Source organism: Macrosteles quadrilineatus, unplaced genomic scaffold (genome assembly GCF_028750875.1).
Source record: "Macrosteles quadrilineatus isolate MER2022 unplaced genomic scaffold, UCM_ALF_1.0 Scaffold_8__2_contigs__length_117827958, whole genome shotgun sequence".
NCBI lineage: Eukaryota > Metazoa > Arthropoda > Insecta > Hemiptera > Cicadellidae > Macrosteles > Macrosteles quadrilineatus.
The window spans coordinates 90,506,018-90,531,825 of NW_026542601.1; the positions used below are offsets into that span (position 1 = coordinate 90,506,018).

Here is a 25,808-nt window from a genome sequence, read left to right on the forward strand (position 1 = left end):
TCGAAGGTTGATCGAGTGATTATGACTCATCCTTCTCAGTAGCAAAACTCACAAACATGTTTTCGCATGTTTTATCAGTTTGTAGGTTAGGGAATCCAAAATATTTTCTGTAAACTCACACTTATAGGTTTTCGCCGAGGATCGCGGAAGTTGATAAGTAGTGTTTGTCTGTAGTTACCCAATGACATGTTGGCCTAGCCTCTAGCCATGAGGCCTGTAGCCTACCCTCTACCCCAGGAGAAGGGGTGTATTTAAGGTGGGTGCACGGTCGCCGCCCCCCACTCTACCTTGGACCATCATGTCACCAATAGCGTGGCCTACATTACAGGTATGTCTTGGATACTTACTTAGATACTTACTTATGTCAACTCATCGTTGTAGACTTCTAGGAAACCTTGTAGGATTTCAAAAGTTGTATTAGAATATTTTTGTTCTGTTTGGTGCCATTTTGTCTGCAATTATCATTTTTTTCCTTTCATCGTGTGATTTATAAATGTGTTTAAGATGAAAAACTAGGACTACTTATAACAAACAAAGTGATATATTTACAACACAAAACTGTAGTACATATTTGATTTACTTTTGAATTCTTTAAACATTTAAGATACTCCTAAAAGATTATCACGGCCATTTTCCATCACGATTAATAAAAAACAAAATTTCCGTGATGATAACTACTCACCATCCACAAAAATGAAACAAAGAACCTTTTTAAAGAGTAGATATTATTTTGTAGATAAAACATTTATTGTTCATTATGTGCAAGATATTATGGTATCACATAATAATTTACATTTTGAGGGGTGAATAACAAATAAAAATCATCCATATTCGTGAACGCGTTTCATTATTACAATGGTTAACAAACCGACTAAGAAAAATCAATAACTAAAGTAGACCTATATTATATACAACAACGTAAACAATATTAAACAGTGGGTTGGATTATGTGTTTGAACGCTGCAAAAATTTATCAAAAGTTTGAATATCAAGGCAAAGTAGCCTAATAGTAGCCTGTATGCAAAATGTTTTAAGATAAACATCAAGATGTAATTACAATTATTAATGTTATATGAAGTATTTTCAGTAAGTAGCTATACCGTATTTATGTGATATTACATTTTTTTGATAAATTAAAAATTATTAATTTTCACTAATAAGGTTTATATTACCTGGCTACTGTCTCCGATCCTTGGTGACAGTATATTTGTAGAGACAGTAGCCGTAATATAAACCTTATTAGTGCTAATTTTAACGATCCAGTGGCCAACCATCATGAAATTAATTTTCAGTTAATTTGATCATATTAAATCCTATGTTTCTGTTGTTAATACTGTAAAATGAAATGCTGTGTTTTTTGTTAGGTTTTAACGACTCACAGAGCCACAAAAATTAACGAGATTCACTAAAATTAATCCAAAATAAATAAATTAAAATATGAAACATTTTTTCATAATCTGTTTCTGTAAAAAATACACAATTACCATAAATTACTATAGTCATACTAAACAATAATGCATTGTACTGAATATCCTGTAAAAATGGTGTATACGTAAATAAATAAACAAACATCTTACTTAAGTACAGTAGTTCCATTGAGGAACATACAACATAATGCTAATGATGAAGAGTTAAATTTGAACCATTGAACGTAACGTGATTTACGAACCGTTGTACGTAAATGAAACGTTTGCTAATTTAGCCTACAATTTGAATAGCAAACTTAGAGAACGAACGTAGAACAATACTCACAATGGATATTACAATTAATTCTTATAATCTATTAACATTCTATGATAGATTTTATAGTGAAAAATCATAGTGAGCTTAACTTTGTAAAAAAGTGTCACAAGATTAACTTTCGGTTGAAACAATTGTTCAGAATCGATACAATGATAAATCAAAAGTCATGAAATACATAAAAATTGAAAAAAAGCAGTCGGGAACAACAAGTAGATTTAAATTGTAACTATATATCTTCTGTATTATATACGTAATACACTAAGGGTTTTCTCTGTCATCCCCTTTTCACCCATTATATTTGACCGATTTTTACAATCGAGAAGTGTCAGTGCAAAGCTTGATCTAGCGAAGTAAAGGTAATTAAAAAGGAAATTTCCTATAGGACTTCGCTCCCACCAAACCTTTGATTTATTCTTGGAGATTACTTTCCAAGGTCCGGAGCTGCTGACTCCTGTTAGCTGATCAACTTGCTTTATAGCTGACGGTTTAAAAAATAAATATTAAACCAGCAGATTACTTTAGTTGAATTTTTAACCACAGCCATATTGTAAACAAGAGACGAAACCGTTTGTGAAAATGGCTATCAAAAGTAGAATATTTTTATTGCCAATATTTTGTCAGCCGTTTGAGCCAAGGTTAGTAAATCACCATTTACTGTATATTTCTGAATTTGACATACTGTATTGTATTTTATTTTAGAAGTGTTATTTGTCTAAATTAATTGTCTTAAGCACCCATATTCGTGTGATGACGTTTTTTCTTCAACGCCTAATATCTTCTATCTTCTTTCTATAATATATTAATAGGCAAGCATGTTTCTCTCCTCGATATTTTCCTGTAAATGTGCAGAATATCTTTATAAATTAAAATAGGCTCAAAAATAAGCACAAAAAAATAAATTTTAAATTAAAAAAAAAATTTAAATTGGACTTATGGCTTGTCAAGCCGGTGACGAAATAACAACGAAATGTAAACAGAAAACCAAAACAAATGTAAGAAATTCCAATCACATGTTTTATTTACAGCGTGGGATTAAATAGAAGTCTGTACACAAGATATTTTTGGCTGAATTTTCGACCTCTAGTGTAATATTAATACATATTTTTTGTTTGAAACACATGATTGGATTTTCCCTACAAGATTTTATTACAAAACTAAAATCAAAATTTTCAAAGTAAATTAACAACAGTAAAATAAATGTACGTTAGATAAAAATTGTAAAGCATGCTTAACAGCCACAAGAAAATGTATCAATCTAGTTATTGACATGGCTAATGCAAACTGTATAATTGTTAATTTGGCCCAATAAAATGATTTGAATTGATTTGATTTGATTTGAGCCTTTACTCTTCAGCATTGAAAAAATGTGCCGTTTACAATTTTAACGAGGCAAGATTCTTGTGTATTTGAAACATCTTTCTTTTTACCCATCCAAAAAAATAAAATTAATATAAATTTACGCAAATATTTAAAAATATATTGTTGCTCGTGGTTTTGGAAGCTTATAAACATTTTGATTTTTGCATTGATGAGTAGTTTTGATCATAAATGTATTATTTTAACGGTATCCGGGTTTATTATTAAATAAAGGTAGTTTGCTAAACAGTTTTAAAAGTTTAAAAGTACCAAAGTTTTTCTATTTAGTTTACTAACTCATTAAGGGAGTATGTTTTATCTATGGCAGTTCTTTATCATTGCATTGAACCAATACCGAAATCTATAGCTTTATGTTCAGAGATATAGGTAAATAACCTATATAACTATTTTCAGTGTTTTACATGAATTTGTGATCAATTTATGACAGTAGGCCCTACAACGTCGACATTAGAAACTGTCAAACCTGTAGTAGTGTTTACCTAATAATCCAGTTATTGAATTAGATTTCGCTTTTACAAGTCCTTGATCTCATTATTCTCACGCCGATGGAATGTTTTCACTCGGTCTCTGTCTATTTTGGACTCACTTTCCCTTAAGTTTCCACATCGTCAGGGTTGTTGTTGAAGCTCTTATCGCATTCCTTGCTTATGAATCTCGCCAATCCCAAATCAGCTTAGTAAACTTTTAGAAGATTCATACACTTATCCGCAATAATATGCAGATAAAGGAATTTGGAAACCTACCCCTGTCAGGGATAAAGTTTAGAGCTCGAGTTTGGAGCTCCTCGGAAAATTAACCAAATTACATAGAAAAAACATATGTATATATATATTTCTTTTGTTTTATCCTACTAGGCCTATTCTCTATTCCTGTAAATATTTTTTTGGCTCGTTTACATATTTTGTTATGACAGTCGGAAGGTAAAACTCCCCTGTTTTTATTTTTAGAGTATCAAAAACCATCTTTGAAAATTCGTCAGAACTTCATTAAACTTTAACACAATATATAATTATATACCGGTAATATACAGGGTGTTTCAGAATTCGTGTCGGATATTTTAGGGTATTTTTCCTGTGTAAGAAATAAATCCAAATATCATTTTTAAATTGACCGGAAGTCCTTAGTTACTCACACAGCCACAATTTTGTTTTTTTTCGCTTATTAGTTTTCTAAAAAAAGGCGAGGGATACGAAATTGAAACTTTGCAAAAACATTTATGAGAACTAAACAAAGCTACAAAAATTATGAAAACAATTTTATTATTCATAAAACAAAATGGCGGCCATTTAAAATTTTTTTCTTAAATAACCGTTGAGTTAACAAAAAATTTACAAGTATAACTTTTTTAAGATGAGAGTACACTTTAAAAGTTAGTGTAACTGACTACATTGAATAAACAATAACATCTTTAGACAACAAAACAATCAGCTGATTAGTTTGTAAACAAGTACACTTTCACCACAGCTGATTTTAAAGGTTAGGGTGTTTAGTGTAAATTTTAAAGACAGTAAAAAGTTGTGAAATTTTTAAGCCATCCTAATAATTGATAATTGATAAAAAAAAGAGACTTTTGGGGCTATGTAATATTTTATTATTGTTTGAAATAATCATTAATGTTTGACATAGATGTTTTTGCAAAGTTTACATTTCGTATCTCTCACCATTTTTTAGAAAGCAATTAATAAGCAAAAAAACAAAATGGTGGCTATGTGAGTAACTAAGGACTTCCGGTCAATTTAAATATGATATTTGGATTTATTTCTTACACAGGAACAATACCCTAAATTATCAGACACGAATTCTGAAATACACTGTATAATGAATTAGTTTGTATGTTTTCAGAGTTTTTACTTTAACCAAAAAGTTGTTGTTGATAATTTTGTAAGTAAACCTTTTCTAAAAAACAGCAAAGGCAAGAAAAAAAATTGAATATAGGTAGCTTGTTTTGAAGGTGGTTGTTTTGGTATTATATTAGTAGTAATATTATTGTCAAAGCATTGAGCATTACTGTTGGGATTTTCTAACATAAACAAGTAGATTTTTTTTCGACAGAATAATATTTGTTTGTGAAAGCCAAAGTATAGATTAAACATACAGGGTGAAAGGTTTATCTTTCAAAAGCTACACGCCAGCTTTTTTACATGCAGCTCATAAAATAGTTCAGTGTGAATGACGTACTCACTTAAAAGCTCTGGAAAAAGTTGATTCTGCGGCTACTTTACACGCCTATTCGCCAGTTTTTGAGCGAGCTAGCGCCCAGTGTGAACATAGTTGCTTTGCTTGTGCTTGTGCGCATGTAATTGGAAGATGATGTTGGAAGATACATATGCCTGCAACACAATTCTTTTTGTCTTCACATAAAAGTAAGGAAAGGGAAAAGTATTGTTTTAATAGTTTGAAAGTGAGCTAATAAGAAAATACTCGCTGGTAGTCCTAAAATTTAAAACAGTGGTATTAATAAACCACCAATTCGTCTGTCTATAATGTACAGTATGTGCATGCATCTACTTATGTTGTTGTTTATTGTGTTTGTCTAAGCGCAGAATTGTAGATAATTTGACATACAAATAATAAATAAATAAATATAGGTCGCTACGCTATCTAGCAAGCATTTATCAGATACAATCGTGCTTTTAAAAACGACTAAGATTGCCTACTATGCGTTACATACTAACAAGACTGTGAAAATTACTATGACTTCAATAAAAAAGTGCCACAGGTAAGATTTTAACTTCGGCTGGCACCTAGAGCGTTTTCCCAACAAATCGTCATAGTCCACAACATGATAAAGCAAAGGTAATAAAACTCAGCAAATTCTAAAACCATCTTTTTCAACACCTATTATAATCAGTTCTTCCATGTTTATCCGTAGACGTTTATATTACAATTTAAATAATTTATAGGTGTTTTTGTTGACTTTGCAACCGTTCTTGGAATATAGGAATACTCGCTCATTGTTTCTTGAATCACTGCTTAACATGTCTCTGTAGGATTTTATAAATAGTAGTTTTCACCACAAGGAGCGAAAATGCTCTTTATGGCATTTTCAGCAAGGTCACAAACACAACCGTGTTTTGCAAGCAAGGCGCAGCCGAGATTGGAAATATGATTAAGTACCAAAAAGACACTTTTGCTCCGTGTGATGGACAACTGTTTTCATTATACTATGTCATCAATGTTTACATTTCTGTTGTTAAGAAATAACTTTAAATATTGTGTGATTAGCATCGTTTTCATAATCCGCTGATACAATTTTGAGGTTATCGAACCGAAAAATTTATCATATGTTTCCTGTTCTCTGTTTAAAGTTACCCGAAATCGATCAATTTGCGGATGACTAGAGAACTAAAAGAGTTCTAAAAAAACTAAAAGAACTAAACGTTCTTTCTTCATATAATATTATTGGTAGTATTACTACACATCAATAATGTATATTTTGTTCAACAGCTGGTGTTGCTGGGACTCGCCGCATTGTCGGCAGCACAGTTCCAGTCACAAAGCTTCGATGATTTCGACTCACAACAGTTCCAACCTCAACCTGAACAGCAGTTTCGACCTCAACCCCAAATACAGCCTCAAAGGTTTGTTGCTCAGCCTCAAACTCAGCCTCAAAGGTTTGCTGCTCAGCCTCAAACACAACCTCAGAGGTTTGTCTCCCAGCCTCAGTTCCAAGCCCAACCTCAAAGGTAACATGAAAGCCACTCGTACAATTTGATTCAATAAGATTAACTCTTGTTTAGTGACAGATTTGTTTAGTAGAAGTTAAGTAAAGCTTTAAGTCCAACTCAATCTCAATAAAATAAGCATATTGCTTGGGAGCATGCAGTACATTTTCCTGGTGTGGCGGTGAAACAAACCAGTATCTTGTTCCATAGCCATTGGTCTGGCAACTTTAATTGAGTCTTATAGACTCAAAGACTTACTTGACCTGTTTATCATCGTTAAAAGTAACAAAAAGTTGAATACCTACCGCGACATTTTTTGCTAAAAATAAAAATAAATACATAAGTATTTCCAATTCTAATTAATTAAAAATTTGCTAGAATTAGAAAGCTCCCAAAACTTTAAATTTATGTAGCCTAGTTAGTTCCCCTTGAAGTTACTTTTTCTCAAATAAATTACAAATCATGTTCAAAGACTGAGATGTGTTGTGCATATTTTCATATACACATTTTTACACTACATTTTTATATACTTTCAGAGTTGTCCCCAAGATAAAGCGACCTCAGAGCAGCTCAAGGTTCGTCAACCCGAATTCTCTGACCCTCAACCAGGGCCCACAAGCCAGGTAAATATGTTGTCAAACATAGCCAATAAAACATCAACAGACATACAAAGGACGGAAACTATTTAAGTGGACATAATTGACCCATGATTAAATGTTGAGACATCTACTCTCTTGGAAGAGTCTAAAATGTGTTGTCTATACTTGCTTTTTTGGGGTAAGGATGGGTTGGGGTATAGTTACCCGCAACTTCTTGGTCTTTTGAAGTACTCAATGATCCAGTCCTTCAACTTAAGACTCATATCTCTTATTTCCTTTGGTATCAAGGTCGCTTTTCCTAAGAATTTCTTTGTCTGGGGTAACGCTAGACAATCGATCTACACTTCAGCAGATTCTACCTCTGATAAATGAAATATTTTATATTTCTAAGGTGCTTCCTTACTAGTCAACAGCCCTGAAATATGCTGATCCCTTTCCAGAATTCCTTTCCAATCTAAAGGAATCTGGAATCCATCAGTTGTGTTCTTGTCAAACTTGGATTTATGTAATAAGAATGTTCAAAATATTCAACTCATCATTCTACTCTACAGATTCCCAGACAAACAGCAGTTTGGACAGCCAGCCATCGTCAGACCACTACAGTTTGACTCCCGGCTTGTCCAGCCCGGTGTCCAGCCACCCCCACCACAAGAGGTATTCCAGCCCCCACCTCAGCAGTTCCAGGCCTTTGACTCTGCTCCAGCCCCTGCTCCGGCCCCCGCCCCGGCTCCTGTCAGATCCCAGCCCCGTCCATCACTAGAGCCTGTTGTGGTCTCCCCTTCTAGAGCCTCCCGACCCAAGGCTACGATCGACTCTGAAAACGAACAGGTATTATGAATATTCAAAGTTAAATTCTAGCATGGAGGGAAAAACCATTAAGGAAGAAGGAATAGATACGAATAATTTCTTGGGAGTAAAGGGTTTCAGGTAGTCGGCACCCAAAACTATCTCTACACAATTAATTTTTTAAACTAACCTATTTGAGGGCTTCTTTAGAAGGAATAGCATTTACAAAACTGGAGTAACTTAATAGTGAAGTTGATAAAAGTTCTAACCCAACATTTTGTCATAGATTGCTCAGCAGCAAGCACAAAACGCAAAGTATTCCTTCCAATCGTCCGTGACTGACACACTCTCCGACACCCAACATGTGCGAGAGGAGGTACGTGATGGTCTGGCACTGAGGGGAGTGTACTCCTACAGCGACGGATACTTCAAGCGGACTGTACACTACGAAGCCGATGAGAATGGATACCGAGTTGTCAAGTAAGTAGAGTCCGTAGTTCAAAATTGTACAAAAAGTGGCAGTTCTATCGTTTGTGAAAAGAATATGATTTACTACATATCGTAAACTAAAGGATCAAATGTATTGCGTTATGCGGTTCAAAAAAGTTACAATTTATATTTTAAAACGACCAAAAACTGGAAATGTATTTGGTAGAGAATGTAAGAATATTGTATTTCTTAAAGGGAGACTAGCAAGGATACAATTACAAGTAAAGCTTTAAGTCCAACTCAATCTCAATAAATAAACATATTCCTTGGGAGCATGCAGGACATTTTCCTGGTGTGGTATACTATACTCAATATATTTTGAGATATTTCATTTTCTATCAAACAAATTGAAGAGCACAAATGAGTAGGATTTTATTTTATCCAATCTTTCAGGGAAGACGTAGAGCCGATCGGCGACGGACCACAGGAAGATCCTAACGGACAAGCCGAGATAAAGTCCAATGTGGGAGGAGCTAATCTACAATACACCATCACTGCCGCAGACATTTCTAGCAGACCGCGGCAATCGCAGCAACAGCAGCTGCAGCAAAGCTTCTTACCGCAGCAGTGATGCAGCAAGAAATAGTCTGACAGGTGTGGCAACTGAACCAGTTGCCACTTTGAAGTCAGGTCCCTCAGAGTTTTGTAAATAAAGTTTGTAATTTTGTAGTTGTTTGTAAAAAAATAAATATCAAAAGTTAAAAAAAGCTTACCTGTGTTTACTTAATTTCAGACTGTCATGAATTCAAAAATAATAACATTGTTATCAGTGTCATTAAAATTTAATGATTTAATTGAATTAAGACCAGCAGGTGTGTTCGCTACATATTTTATCCTGAAAATGAGTGAAAGATAAACATTAAACAGGGTGAGATACATATAAGACTTTTAGTCAACACCATTATTTATTAAAAGTCCAATGAATTTATGGGTACTATAGGGGTCGTCCAGTGGTCAAAAACTTGACCAAAAATATGTAGTGTTATAATGTGTACAAAAATTTAATATGTAATGTAGTTCTCTATTTTATCAACCCCACGCTGTAAATAAAACATGTGATTGGAATTTCATCCATTTGTTTTGATACTGTATTCTGTTTATATTTCGTAACCAGCATGGCAATCCATAAGGCCCATGTTAATTTTTTAAAAGTGTTAAATTCATTTTTTTTTCTTATTTTTGAGCTCATTTTAATTTGTAAAGGGATTCTGCACATCTACAGGAAAATATGTATTTCCAACAGTATGCGTGGATTTTCCCTGCAATGCACTCAAGCTGAGTAACAAGGTTTTCAAGAAACATGCTTGCCTATTAATATATAGCATGGCACAGTAATTTTGTCAAATTGGATAAAGAGGAATTCTCATCTTCACTATAAAAATCATATTTTCAGTAAACAAAGAATATTTTATCAGAATAGTAATTATTGTAAAAATATAAATTCAATGGAAATATAAATACCTTATAGTTGTTTCATTATCTGTGATTCCAAAATTAATTATTGTTGATTTGATGTTACATATGTTTCGGCATCATCAAACTTTCTTGTGTGTATCAAGTTCATCTGTGTCATCAACAGAACCAGAACGAATGGTTATGTTTTTGAAGAAAGGTTGTTACATAATCGTATGTAAGCCGAAACTTATATGTAACATCAATAATTTGGAACTGCAGAAACATAGTTGCGATACTTCAGGATTTAATAAAAAAATTTTAACCACCTTTAATGTTTTATTTATACAAATTGAATACAGCTTTGTTTTGGAATTATCTAGTTAACATTAGCAGTCATATTTACTGATACATTTTAAAATTCTTTATCTTTATAATAATACATAACATATATATTACTGTATATAACTTTACAAAAATAAATATCATGGTGAAGTTTATATTATCATCAACATTTGGCTACTATGAACAATATCACTCTGTTGGTTATCACAACAATTAGACTAGTAAATTCTTGGAAGTTATCAGCTGATCCAAAGAAAGGAATCAAATAAAGTATGGTAAAAAATAAAAATAAAAAACAACAAAGAATAACTAGGAATTTACTCAGGGAGTGGTTCTTCAAGTAAAGTGCAAAACTCCAGGAAATGGTTCTATGAATCAAAAACGTAAGTTAACAACTAAGTCCAGTAATTAATTGAACATTGCTATTGAGATTGCTACCTCTATTCTTTTTTATTGAAAACATTCAAATCAATGTTTGCAATAAAAAAGAATAGAGGTAGCAAACTTTTGTCACAATTTTAGCTGGAGAATTCCTAGGACTAAGGCTGACACATATTAATCCCAGATGTAACAACCCAAATATCAGTAATATTCTCAGCAGCTTTGCGAAATCTTTACCCGGTCAACTAAGAATCCAACTTGATTCTGTGGTATCATGATTCAACAGAATTTACAGACGATCTCATTCCACTCGGCATCTGGACTGGACTGGACTCACTCATTGTTCCTGTGTACCGTGACTTGACAAGGCACATCACCAGTCATGTCAGGTTCGGACGTGTCCAAACACGACTGGTACACCTGCAGATCTCCTAGCTCCACGGAGAAGCTTCTTGCCAACAGCCGCTAGAAAAATTTTTTAAATTTTAACAAGTAGACGGGGAAAAATGGAAAGATGAAATTTTAAAATAAAGGAGACCAGATAGGAAATAATTACCGGATGCTTAATAGTTTTTTGGGCTGATAAGCCTCACGTTGCAGGTTTGAGACCTATATAGCATGAACTATTTTACCACTGTAGTCACCAACCAACCACGAGACTTATACGGTAATGGTACTTCAGTGCACACTAACCAGCAGGTCTAACGTGTAGGCAATTGAGATTTTTACATCTAAAATTCAATGTGTTGCTTTCAGGTCAATATTCCATGTTGGACTTAATTACATTTGTATATTATTTTCCTTTGGAAGGGTAAACAGTCTAGTACCGGTAATACAAAAATAAAAAGAAACACACCATAATTTGTACAAACAGCTACTTAAGTTCAATAAACGGTGTACTGTTATAATCACTTAAATCAATATAACACAATGAGTACACTAACCTGGTCCTCAACTTCTTGTGAAAATGGTTTAGTGCAGTAAACTGACGTCCTCACTCGAGGTCTCGAGGGGTTCTGATTTCTTGGGTATCTGCATTTTGAGTATTTACTCAAAATCTGAAAAGATTTAATCATTTTAGTTGGTCCTTATGACTATGTCATGAAATAAGATGGCGATGTACCTGTATATTTTTATTCCAAATGAGTGAAGGATGAATGTGAAGTGGAGTAAGATGAACTGTGTAGCTTTGTTACTCACTTAGATCAGCTGTTTTTTTGTCAGGATCATTTTTGTAAATCGCCCAATGATCAAGGATAGCTGAGCCCAGTTAGGAACCATGTAATTGACTTTTCTCAGGATTGTATCCAAAACCATTTCATTATAACGCACAAGCATTTCTTATAACTTTCAAAATTAGTTTATGTTTAGCATTGAAATTTATCAGTAATAATATTTTGTGGAATGTTTACCAAATACTAAGAATTGTCATCCCAATACTGTAGTAGGCGTTTGAAAAAGGTGTGGCCATACAGGTCCCCGCTTTGGTGAAAAATACAGAGACACTGTAAAAAGTCTGTCAATTTTACATTAATCATACTAGACAAAAGAAAAAAATGGAAGACTAAATCCTAAATATTTTACGTTGAGATTTTTCCTAGTTATTATTGTTGGATGCTAATTTTTTGGTAGTCAGGGATCTAGATAATATTTAAAAATACCGACCCGAGCTGTGTCTGGTATCATTTTCGGCATTTTGTTTGCAGGTTCAACATTGTTCATCTCGTTCCTCTTATTTTTGCGTTCTCTGGCGGCATTCTGACGCATCAGCTGTCTGGAAGAAACAAATAATAACAAATACAAATAGTTTAAAATTTGAGAAAACTAGTCTAACTGTCCCAAAAAATTAGAACTAAAACTTGTTTTGTTATCCCCCCAGATACTTAAGTGTACATTGACTTCTGTAATCTTATATATTAACAGATTTGGTTTTTCTTTTCCGAGTTCTTTGGCTCTGCTATCGGACCGATTTTCATGATTGAGGTTTCAAATTGAAGGTATGCATGCACAGATTTGCCATCAAGCATCGGCATATATTTATCTATAATCCCACTCGGCTTATATGTAAAGGACAGCTATATGCAATTCATACTATGCAATTCACCATCACCAAATATGAGCTGAAAAATAAACATAGAATATTTATTTCAATAAGCATGCTAAAATAAATATACTGTATATATATCAGGTGATATACTAATGACATCCATTGCGTGGGAGATAGGTCTCTGGTTGGTAATAGTTTTTTTTTATATCTAAATTAAATTTTTGGTAAACAACTGTACTTACTTTGCTTTATTTTTTAAAATCTCTTGGGCGTTTGGGTAAAACTGTAGTGCTTCATTGAGATCGTCCTTACTTAGAACAAAGAGGTTGGAGAATCCGTTTGATCTGAAACCAGTAACATTTTTGTTAACATTGACAAATAACTCTTTGGAAATTCTTTGAGGTATTCAACTTTTAGCCCAAAAGAGAATGATGTTGTTCATCACACATTTGATTTAAGTGTAGAAATTTTGTTGAAGAGATGCTCGCTTCTTCAATAAAACGAGCTACTGAGATTCTTACTTTCTATTTTTATTTTGTGTGTTTCAATGTCATTGGCATATTTTACTTTTTGTACGGGAAAGGTCTTCATCAGTGTGAAAATGAGTGTATAATGCAGGTGCCTACCATGATCATCTAGTCCTTTGTTCATAGCAAGATAAAAGATGCCTGAATGATCAAGAAAGTTTTCAGTTGGTACCATTAATGGCTGCAGTTTCATATAGTTTTGAAGAGGTTTTAGAGGGTGTGAGCCCCACATTGTGCATTATGCATTTCCTTCATAAAAAATCTAAAATACTCAGTACACAATCAAGGTGCTCGGAGCGTAAAAAATATTAATAGAACTGCAAGGATCATTCCATGTCAATCTAGGAGTAAATAGTTATCAAGGGAGCAAAAACCTTTGGAGGCTTTAGTGTTACCATAAACATGTTTCCATGATCCAGTTGTAGATTGTGATCCATGGTTCCAAAACTGTTGGTGTGGATGCTTCTTATACACAGAATAAGTTTTTACTTTCCCCGCCAAGCTCACCTGACGTCAGCTGTTCTACGATTGCCTCCGTCCAGAGACAACAGACTGATCTCTCCAAAGACAGTTCCCTCTGTCAGTGTCGCCAACACCTCCTCACCCTTTGGCCCCGCCACTACCTGCACCTGGCCGTTCTTCACAATGTACATCTCTTTGCCAACTTCCCCCTAGAAACACACGTGTTTCAACATTTTGCACTTTTACTGAAATATTGGAGTAAATTTTGATGTTTTAAAAGTTTCAGGAAGCTATAGATGATTCCGCTCTAAAGTCCAATATATTATAGCACTTACAACTAATTTATCTGTGTTCGTATGACTCAACATGGGGGCCATCAAAAGCTACTGATTTTTCTCACTTAAATCCAGCAACCTTCAAATGGTGGGCACTATAGCACTCAAATACACTTAATTAGGCTAAGTTAAATTAAAATGTTAAGTAAATATTTATAAGGATATAAAGACAAATTATTGACCTTCCGGCAGATGTAGTCCCCTGGTAGGTACACCACAGGCCTCAGCTTGAGCACTAAGTCTCGCAAGAGAGCGTCGTCACAATGCTTGAACAGTTGAACCTTATTGAGAGTGTTGATGTGTACATTTATGGCGACATCGGTCTTCATCTTGTACGGGAGATTGTCCAAAATTGTCAGCTCATCTGAAATAGAGTACATTCAATGGTATCATAATAAAAAAAGAATTAAGTATAGATCGACAGCAGTGCTGCAGTTATTAGCATATATTCTGGCATCCACTGCTAGGAGTGCCGAGTAGTTTTAGCGCACACCACTGCAGTGTCAAGGGTTGACGAGCGTTGCCATGACAAGTTGGTAGTAGTAGCCAGGGTTGCCAACTTTTTGAGAATTCCTCGGAATCTGGGGAGTAGGAGTTTGTTCTGTTATTTTTTTGTTTTAATTATTTTTTTTTAAATTTCCGGGGTTTTTAGAAAAAGATGGGCTTTTCCGTTAATATTACAATTTCACAATTATGTACTTTACCAACATTGAAAAGTGGGTCTGATACATTGGTAGCATTTAGTTTGCAAGAGTGGTAGTACTGGTAGCAGACAGTGAGTAAAAAATGGCAGCGAATCAACAAACACTGAGCATGCTCTAGCGGCATATCGCGGAGCCTTCCTTTGTCAGTCTATATTTAATTCTTTTGTCTATGTCTATGTCATTGGAACTGGATGAACTGGACGTTTAACAGAGTTGACAGTCGAGCTACCTTTTGTGAAAAAAATAGGGATTGATCCTAGGTCATTGTTGCTAAGGGGGAATCTGAATGTTGCAGTTATAATTATTATTGTTTTATTTCACAACAAGTTAGATTGATTTTTGAAAAGGCCCTTTCCATAAGTGTCTATATGTGTGGGTGAATTCAACTCCTGAAAGGCCCAAAAGGAAAAAAAATCTCAGATCATGCATTCAAATAAATGACTGTGGGGGTAAAACCAAGGCCACACTCAAAAAACAGGCTGTAATGCTCGTCAAGCATGACGTCACAATAGAAGACGGCAATGACGTAATGTTTGCAGTTTGTGATCAGCTGCTTGTTTTAATCTTTCCTTGGAAAATAAATAAATAAATACCTACGTCATTGTTGTGGTCTATCGTGACGTCATGCTTGACAAGCATTACTGCCTGTTTTTTTAGTGTGGCCTTGGTAAAACCCATATAAATTGAGTCATGTAAACAATTGTGCATGTGCATTAACAGCTGGACTACTCAACTTCACAATCCAGATATGATGAAGCGGCGTTACTTTGGATTAAGAGTTAGATTTGGCTTTGTAATGGCAGGACCAATGTTTTGCAAATTGTTTTTTTATACTTATGAATATTAGATCTTAAAAAATTGATACAGGTAATATAACCACAATAATAATTTTAAATTGCATATGGTTGATGACTGGTACCTAACACTACAAATACATAAAAACTGCTCTCTGATTCAAACCAAGATAAATAACTAATAAATGATGATTAAACTATCCACAAATAGTTTTTAGTTGGACGAATAATAACCCAACAACAAATTATCAATAATCATACATCTTATGTGCTAAAAAGTGTCTAACATATTTTCTCAAACAAATTTTTATCTAATTAAGAACCTACTCAAAGTGTGCTGTTGTTCCCATGTGTACGTGAACCACATTTTGACTCTTTCCATCAACTCCTTGGAGATGTTCAAAAGACGGAGATGCTCCATAGCTTCATCCAAATACTTCCGGTATTCAGTCTGAGACTTGGTGGCTGTGGCAATAATGTCCCTTATCTGCAAATACAATAATTAATTTAAAAAAACATATTAACAAACTTTGGAATTTTCTTCCTTGAATTTTTGTTAGATAGCATATTGATCATTCATTTGGGTCCAGAAACGAACCAGATTGTGATCAAATCAGTTACTCCAGATTTTAAAATAACTATACAATTTGAAGAGAGAAGGACTTTTCTAATTAGTTTATTAAATATATTATACCTAACCTGTAGGAAAGAACAGAAACTATTACCTGACCAATTAGAAGTGCAAAAACAAAAACACCCATCAGCCAACAAGCAGTCATGAAGACATATTCCATTTCATTTTCTGGTCTTGGATTTTTGCCGATGGAAGTGGCAGTTTTTGTTGCAAAGTAAAAACACCTAATGTACCTAAAAAAGAAGATAGTAATTGGTAACAAACAATTAAGTAAACTTTTAAAAGCATAGTTATCCCAAAATAGTTCAAGTATTTTCGTCATACTATGCGGGAACAAAACTTTCTGTACTAAAATGTGACTGGAAACTTGCTGTTTTAATTTAAAATAACATATTCTCGTTGTCTTTTCCGATCACTAAAATTAGCTACATGTTAATCCCCAATCCAGATAAAATAGACATTAAACACACCAAGAACTATTGTGATTGATTCTATAGTGTTCCACCATCATTAACTAAACTTTGTATTATTTTAAGATAGAAAATCACCCCTACATTAAGCAGCGCTTGACACTAACTTACGCATTTCCCTCTCCATTGAAGACCCAACGGTTAGAACCAATTCCCTCCGTGACGGAGACGAAGTAGTACGCACACGCATTGAGATGTACAAGGAATATCATATAAGTGAGGGAACGAGTGACTCTCACAGCATAAGGGTTAGCCAAGGCGTGGTCAAAGTAATCAAAAAACTCCCAAAACGACTGAATCTGCAAAAAATCAATGCATATATTAAAGTTTTCCTTAAACTGACTGTATGCCATCATTAAATACAGATTGTGGCATTTTTTTAAATAAGGGTTCTTGTTCTTCCTATTAAACTCTAACTTATCGATCTCAATCTCTAAAATCTCTATTGAACAAAATAATAACTGTGATTGATTGTAAATGGTAAAGAGTTACAGTTAAATAATCAATATAAAAGGAAAAGCAAGGATTGGATTATTTGTAGAAATCTCAAGATGTAGCAGTGTAAAGAAAATAATACTTTCCCAACATCTTCTTTGAATTATATTTTTCTCTACAGATGTAACTAGGCATTGCATTTCTATGTTTAAGTTGAGCCATTGAGTGTGCTGACCTAAACTTCTGACTCCCTTTTAAAAGTGTTAATCTTCGTATAAATAATACTTGAACATAACAATACCCCAGCCGCAGCAAACCTGCAGACTTGGCGAATTTCCATCTGCCTGATTGGATTTAAACTCAAATGTCTCCTTAAAAATATCACATTTATTCCCTATTTAAACAGAATTCGTTTAATGAGTACTTAGGTTTGCTGCAACAGGGAGGGTAAAAAGTTTTTTTCTATGTAAAATATTAAAAGGTACTGTGGTTTAGTAAGAAATTAATGTATTTTCCAAATTTGATCAAAATATGTTCATAAACAAGCAAACTACAACAGTTGACTTATTCTCCATACGAATAACATGGGAATTTTAAAATTACAATTTTTTTGAATTTTCTCCGTAACAATTAGGCGCATAACAACGCTTCAATATACAAAATTATTTGTTTTTTTTTAAGCTCTACAAAATGGTTTAAAAAGAAATCGTGAAATTTTGTGTTTTTAGGGTCAAAAATGGGAAAACCCTATTTTTACCCCATAAAACCCCCCATAAACCCCCGTTCCCATAGTCCGATCATGCTGGTTCGCGAACTCATTCAAGTTTATCCCGCCTTACACCTTCAAACCAAATTTTATCAAAATCGGAAAAAAATTACTCAAGTTATTGTGTGGATGGACACACACACACACACATATATATATATATATATATATATATATATATATATATATATAAATTTGAACGAATGGTGTTTTTGGCCTCTGGGGACATCAAAATGAAAAAGTAAATCGGTCCCGGGCTTAGGTCTTACCATGAGACCTACGGTAATAGCTACTTCCCTATAGGGAAATTTGCTAAATACTTCCCTATAGGGAAATTCGCTAAAAAAGAGGGACAAACCTTTAACAGACGAGGAAGTCTCAGAATAGGATGAACAATTCCAAAATAGTAACATATCAGATCTGCCGGGAGCAAGGATAGAGCATCAATCTGGAACATTTTTGTTACCAATTACCAATTTTACAGAAAACAGAAAATCGATAGTTGCTGATAGTCAATTGTTTATTTCTGTCAACCATCTCAAGCCAGAGCAGAGTTTGATTTATAGCCTATTATAAAAAACTTGAAACTAATTCAATACATAACGTCAAACAAATTATTCAAAAAATCATTTATACAGTTACAGTACATTATTCTTTATTTTCAGCAGAATAGAGACTTGTTAGTTTTTTTAGTTAATTTACCATTGAATAAATTTAATCAATTATATTATTGATTCAATTGAAAGGCCATAACTTAAGGATTCCCATCTATACTTCTTTGTTAAAACAAAAACTTACTATTATTGATGTCTAAATCAGTGTGTATGCTATAAAAGAGGAAAGTTAAATATTGCAAATATTAAGAGATTTCTATACAAAATTACCTTAAATGTGAGTGATCTTGTGTATTTATCTCTCAGAGATTTAGTATTTCGCACCCAGAATCCATCCTCTAGATACATCACCCTCGGTTTGATCAGAACAAAATCCAACAGGTAGAAGAAGTCGACGACACAATCAATGTAGAACCAGACCATTTCATTGGTTGGGGTTCGGTAGGGAAAGAATGTCAGTAGTGGTATGACCCAGCAGTTATACAAGTAGCTTGCCATAATAATACACAGCCACGAAACGTAGAAGTAGCCTGTCGGAAATAAGGATTGGTAAATAGTATTTTGTACAGATAAAATTGTAGATTAAAAAAATATGAGAAAGTAAGCAGCTATACTTTAATACTTTCTTATTAAATGGCGACCATACAACTATAATTATAACCATATAACTACGGTACCACACCATTATAGCTTCTCAAGCTCTTGATTTAGAGCAAATTCTTGTGAATTTAGAAAAGTTTCAAGAATATTCATGATATATAATATCTTTATTATTCTTTTATCAATGATCTTTTTCCGCATTGAGTCCTGTTACTGATTGTGAAATATTCATCCTTTGCTCCTCTACTACTAATCACTCAAGTAAAGTAAAAATCAAACAGAAATCTTACTTTGTGGTTCAAAGACGAAGGAGAAGTTCTTTACTTTGTGCCTGATTGATTCGCACATGGAAAACTTTGAACCCCACTCTTGCGAGACAAATCTAATCCTCTTCAGGGGCGACTTGAGTACACTGTTGCTTTCTTCTGGAACAAATCATCATGTAAAAAGATTTTGAATAGTTATTTGTATACAATAGTTTTTGAGTTATTGCTTTTAAAATACATGTTGAAATATTATTCATGTGCATGGCAAGGTATCAAGAATTAAGAAGGTAATGAAACAGTATTTTTAATAATTGTCATGCTCTGTCTGCATGTCAATTAGGCAAAGTTATGTAATTTAGTGTAAATATTTTGAAGCTGGATTTAAACCAAGAAAAGTTAATGTAGAAGGGAGTGAGATTATCTGTGTGACTTTATTATTGGAAAATATCAGCTTTTTATTTTACCAGAAATATTTATAAACAATAGACTTTTTTCAAGATCAAATAGTAGGGACTTATTGATTCAGAGGCAAGCAATACAACCATTTAGATATTTATAGTCAAAGATAGAAGCATATAAGTTTCAACAGAAAAATAAAAAGTACAAAAAGCATAAATATATCCTTAAACTTACTTTTCATTTATTTTTTTCTGAACAATATTCATTATCAAATACCATCAACAACATTACCATGTTCACAGCTGCTAATGGTAGAGGGAGTTGGCGGAAAGTCAAAACGTCTTCTTACTCGTAAAGCTCTCTCGGAAAACCTTCTCACGAGGTCTTGAAGCCGCTGCCTGATCAGCTGTTGACTTTGTTCCGAGTCTAACCTTTAGTTAAAATAAATAAAACTGTCTACAAGAGAATAAATGAACAAGAGGTGTATATAAACATTGTTTAATTTTTTATTTGCAGTTAATATGGGGACCCAAATTGGGAGTATGTATCTATGTACCCCTAATATGAAAAATGAATGATGGATGAGTGTAGAATGAATAATAATAATAATAGGTTAAATACCTTGTTTACGTCCTCAATCCAAGTCGTCTTTTATAATAATTGTCTTTTATAATTGAGGACGTAAACAAGGTATTTAACCTATTATTATCATTATTATTATTCAATCCAGGAGGCAAACATGGATAAATGTAGAATGAAGTAAGATACCTTGTATATATTTTAACATAATTTATAGTGTTATTATAACTCAGTCCCAGTTAAACTATGGTTGACACACTGTAGGACATTCACTATAGGTTTGATTTTTTTTCAGATTATATACATAAAATATGTTCTACAATTACTGTCTCACACCCTCGAATTATCGTAGTCGGGGTCTTCCCCTAACACTACACATTACCAACCTTACCATTATATCCTAAAAACAGTACACTAAAATCCATAAACCAACAAATTAGCTATGTTTACCGATTCACTTACGGAATTAAATACTATATAGATAGATTTGTGTAGTCAACAATGCACGCATGTAACATTTAATTCAATTAATTGTGTTATACCATTTGATTCTTTAATAGCTACTAAATTAGACATCCATGGACCAGCTGTTATCTATTATTTATTTAAAAATAACACATTTGAGTGAGTAGGTCACAGTGTGCGCTTCTGTATATAATTCCTAATAAAAAGATGCTATAGCTTACAATAAAGTTGTCCTTTCAGTTTAGCTTGGCCAAAAGGTTGCCATATTCTGCAGAAATCAGTAATTTACAGAAACACCCTCTGTGGGTGGTTCAATTCAACTATACATCCATTTTAATTGTTAACCTGAATGTGTTACCTTATGTATAAATAACTCAATTATAAATACGGGGTGTTCAATGAAGACTGACAGTAGCGAACATGCAAACAAACGAGTACAATAATTAGTTTTTTTCAAGTTCGTATGAAACATGAAGTATTAGCAACAACAAAATCAGCTGTTAACATTATAGCATACTTATTTTTGTCATAGCAACCAATTAATAAACAGTTGCAAAATTTTGCCTCTAAAGTTTATTATGGCTGATTTTTGCGAGCAAACATATGGAATAAAGTTTTGTGTAAAACTGAGGATAAGTGCTACGGATACTTACAGCTACTTTAAAAAAAGCTTTTGGTGGTGATAAAATGAGTGAAAGAACCTGTTTCAAACGGCATAAAGACTTTAAAAACGGACGGGAATCATGTGAGTTAGAAGGTGGAGCAACGCCAAAAAGCAATGATGATTATGTTCTTTGATTATCGTGGTATGGTGTGTACCCATACTGTACCACAGAGTCAGAAAATTGACGGGAAGTACTACATTTTAGTACTGAAAAAAATAATCTGAGACTACGTCCCAAAAAAGTGGCCAGACCTCGTCAGACGCTAGAAACTGCATCACCACAACGCTCGCCCCCATGTTGCCAATACTGTGCTTCAGTTTCTTGCCAAAAAAGGACTTGAAACTGGGCTACACCACCCTACACACCTGATCTGGCTCCAAATGACTTTTGTCTGTACCCTCAAGCCAAAAAGGAGCTCAAAGGCCGACTTTTTCTAACCGCTACTGCGGCTGTTAATACTTGAGAGGCGATTTTGAAGGTACTGTCTAAGGAGGGCTTGGAACATGTCTTCAAGGAGTGGCAAAGATGCTGGAACAAGTATGTGGCTTTGAATGGCGACCACTTGAAGGAGATACAAGTGTTAAAGTCTAAACTTTTAAGTTAAAGGTAGGCCTATTGAAAGAGTACCTGTCCTATCATTCTTTATTGAACACGCCTTGTATATGTCATCAATTGTACCAGCCTAAATCCTGGCTCGGAGCGTAGACTTATAAATCTTGTTATTACATGACTAGGCCTACTATATTCTGTTTCTGCGTACCTGTAGGCATGGTCGTCGCCACTACTACTGTGACATGTGGCTTGGTCTGGGGTGTTGGATGGGTCGGATTGTATTATGTCACTTCGGACACTCACACTTTTCACATCTTCACCTGCCAAGTGTAAAACATTAACAAATTGTCATCTAAAAATCATCCCTGGTTTTCAATTACATATATAAAGTCTATGATACAGTGTTTATATCCATACTACTAATATCAAAGTAATGAGTCTCCCACCAATGGCTTTCTATGGGAAGGGCAGAAGAGAAAAGAAAAAATCATTAAATATATTGCTGAGCCATTTTTTTTTAAGAAAGAATAAATTAGTGTGTAACTAGAGCTGGCCTGTGGTCGAAAACTCAACCAAAAGTATGTATATTGTGCAAACTGCACTATTTTCATCCCACTTTGTAAATAAAACATGTGATTGGAATTTCTTCAACTTGTTTGGATTTTCTGTTTATATTTTGTTGTTATTTTGTCACCAACATAGCAACCCATAAGGCATGTCAACTTTTTCAAAATTTAAAATTAGTTTTTGTGTTTATCTTAACCTATTTTAATTTATAAAGGGATTCTGCACATCTATAGACAAATATCTTTCTAAAATTATGTGTAGATTTTCCCTGTGATGCACAGGAACTGAGAAAAAATGTTTTCAATAAACATGCTTGTTTATCATTATAGAATTAGCCCCATATTAAATCTCCATAAGAAAAGTTTAATTTCCATTTTTCACCCAATTAACATAAATATTATCAAAATACAAATAAAACCGGTATATATAGGACCAATAACCATTCTTTTGGTACAACCCGCGTGTAAATCGGTCCAGTAGTATGGTCAGGGTGGCTGTCGTAAGCTTAAAATTTGGCCCTATGTTAAATCTCCATAAGAGAAGTTTAATTTCTATTTTTGACCCAATTAACATAAATATTTTCAAAATACAAATAAATCTGCACGTATAGGACTGATAACCTTTCTTTTGGTACAATCCGCGTGTATATCGGTCCAGTAGTATGGCCAGGCTAGCTGTCATAAGTTTTGCAAAAGGTTTTTAGTATATGATACTGCAATGTAAACAATGTTGTGTAAATAGAAGAATATGCCACACTCTACGGTGAAACATACCGATGAGAAAAATAAGGAAATTTGCAAAAACATATTTGAAAAGAATTTTTTGGTTGTAAAAAAACAACTTTAAAATTATTTTGACCTGACAAAAACCATTAATTTGTAACCTATTGCTTGCCCTTCTGGTGTTTTAACTTAGAGTAAAATGCAAACTGTGAAATGTCTCTTTAAATAAGAGAAAAGCATTTATTCAGCATTAGTGCATTAATTAAAGCATAACTGCAATGGAAATGCAAAACAGAGTTTACATTTTATAATGGGATTTAAGAAGTCTACTTGTACTATTTTAAGTCAATACTCATATCAGAGTATTACTGGTAGCTACACTGTTGACAAACCTATATAGATTTATAATCTACTCACATTGTTGAGTCATATTGTTGCTGTCTTGAATTGTAAAACAGCTGACGTGGTTTTGCTGAGGTGTGGAGGATTCTCCAGAATCTTCTTCAGCAGACGACCATTGCTGTGGATGCACTTGACGGTTCTGAAGAAAATTTACAGGGTTGAAGAAAATCAAATAATTTAGGTCTTTTATTGCATAAGAGGGCTCTTGTTTGAAGCGTTTTCTCGAACATTGTCTATATGCATTTCCCATGTGAAATGCATATAATTTCATACAATTGGTTACATAAATAATATTGGCAGATAATAAGGCTGAAAGTTTAAGAGTTATAATTGGTGAAAGTTTTTTTGCCTAAAAATTTGCCTAGACATTTGCCTAAAAATAAAAGTAATCTCTCTAAAAGTGCAACTAAGGTTTTCTGCCCTTAATTTCAGAGGTCTATAGAAAGTATTCTACATGCATATGGTTTACTTTATGAAATGGGTATAGTTACACATGTGAATCCATAGTCTTTACCCTACCAGAAGACTGATGCAACTATGGCATTCACTGATGTCCATGCAGGTATATAATTACACAGGTTTTTAACCTTGATCAACTGTGTAGGCCAAAGGTGGTATAGCAGGATTTTTTTTGCTAGTACATTACTGAAAATGTGAATGATCATTGCATTCAGAACTAAGTTTAATGGCAACAAAATGGCATTGTTACAATGACAATGGAAATAAATAGATCAAGGAATCACTGTGGGAAGAGTGAAAAATAAATAACATTAACTACCGTACCATAGTCACTCTTTAAAAATCTGATTTTAGAAATAAACAGATACCAGTTACTTGCAGTATCACAATTTGTGAAAGGCTCAATTCAATTATATTAATTTTCATTCTTGTTCTACAAGTAAAACATCTGAATGGGATGCCTATGTTCTATTCATGGGCAAAAATTGCGGTTAATACTGTATCTTAATTATTCAGTGTAAAAAATCACTTGATAAAATAAATAATAAATAATTCATTTGTTAAAAAATCTAAATTTGTAAAAATTACCTATCCATGTAAAATAAATCTAAAATTGTAAAATATTATCCACATTATAAACAAAATTGCAAAAAAAAACAATACTTATAGTTGAAATGGTAAGAACTGAGTAAGTAACAATTAATTGGTACAAGTATTAGATAAGAGAAACCCTTACCCCAATAATGTGGGATATTGTGTTTTATGTGTTATCCATAGTCAACACATAAAAGTTTCCATTTATTATATACTATATTCTATTTATGTTTAGAATAAATTCAATTTCAACTTTCATAAAATATAACTTGTCTATCATTCTTTCAAAAACCAACATCAAAACAGAAATAATTAAAAACACGAAATACCTTACCATTCATCATAATTAACCTATTTCTTTCTCTCCCCACTACAAATACTAGTTAATAAAGTAACATAGTAAGCACTGTATAAACAAACATGTCGTACTAAAGCTACAGCTGATCAATAAGTAATTAAACATAATGTTACCTTGCGAGTGGTTATTTTGTCCATGTCTGTCGTCTGCTCTGCCTTACCGTTGCCATGGCAACCAACAAATCGATACTTGGTTCAGGCCCTATCCTTGTCCTTGACCTACAGCGGTTAACAGCTAGAATCGAACAATCAAACACATGTAATCGAATTAAGTGAATTATTTACCATAAATGTTAACTTTTAGTAGCCTATTGTAATTTCCAAACAAAAATCAAATTGAAAAAAGTAAATTAAAATTGTAAACATTTTGAAAAACCATAGCAATTGAAAAGGTTTTATATACCAAAATACAAAATCCAACATATTTATATGTTAATATGCCAACACCAATGGTGTTTACGAATTAATTGAGTACATTGACTGACTAGGGTGGTTAAAATGACGCGCAATCTTAATTGTGTATGTTTTATGGTTTTATCCAGTCGTCGGGGTAGTAAAAAGTGAAGAGTAAAAATACAATTCGTGAAGTTATATGCGCTCATTGAATGTTTGAAAT

At 33.5% G+C, this 25,808-nt stretch overlaps 2 protein-coding genes across 3 annotated transcripts; one reads left to right on the forward strand and one right to left on the reverse strand.

Annotated features, from left to right (window-relative positions):
• The first annotated feature begins 298 nt into the window (after positions 1-298).
• On the forward strand, positions 299-9,230 carry LOC129000550 (mediator of RNA polymerase II transcription subunit 15-like). Its single transcript, XM_054427512.1, has 6 exons — positions 299-328; positions 6,568-6,806; positions 7,322-7,408; positions 7,936-8,212; positions 8,457-8,650; positions 9,053-9,230. The coding sequence occupies exons 1-6, from the start codon at positions 299-301 to the stop codon at positions 9,228-9,230; spliced, it is 1,005 nt and encodes a 334-aa protein (XP_054283487.1).
• A 1,206-nt stretch (positions 9,231-10,436) lies between these two features.
• On the reverse strand, positions 10,437-25,349 carry LOC129000804 (cyclic nucleotide-gated cation channel beta-3-like). Of its 2 annotated transcripts, none has more exons than XM_054427817.1 (16): positions 25,307-25,349; positions 23,798-23,921; positions 22,300-22,411; positions 20,122-20,261; positions 19,456-19,587; positions 18,836-19,095; positions 18,310-18,399; positions 16,862-17,049; positions 16,372-16,513; positions 15,974-16,133; positions 14,331-14,512; positions 13,859-14,022; positions 13,067-13,168; positions 12,443-12,551; positions 11,722-11,835; positions 10,437-11,242 (listed from the first exon to the last, which is right to left on the reverse strand). In XM_054427817.1, exons 1-16 carry the CDS (start codon positions 25,328-25,330, stop codon positions 11,111-11,113), a joined length of 2,175 nt encoding a protein of 724 aa, XP_054283792.1. In that variant the 5' UTR covers positions 25,331-25,349; the 3' UTR covers positions 10,437-11,110. The 2 variants fall into 2 exon arrangements, with proteins under 2 accessions (XP_054283792.1, XP_054283791.1); XM_054427816.1 differs by having other exon boundaries at positions 19,456-19,590.
• Positions 25,350-25,808: the final 459 nt, after the last annotated feature.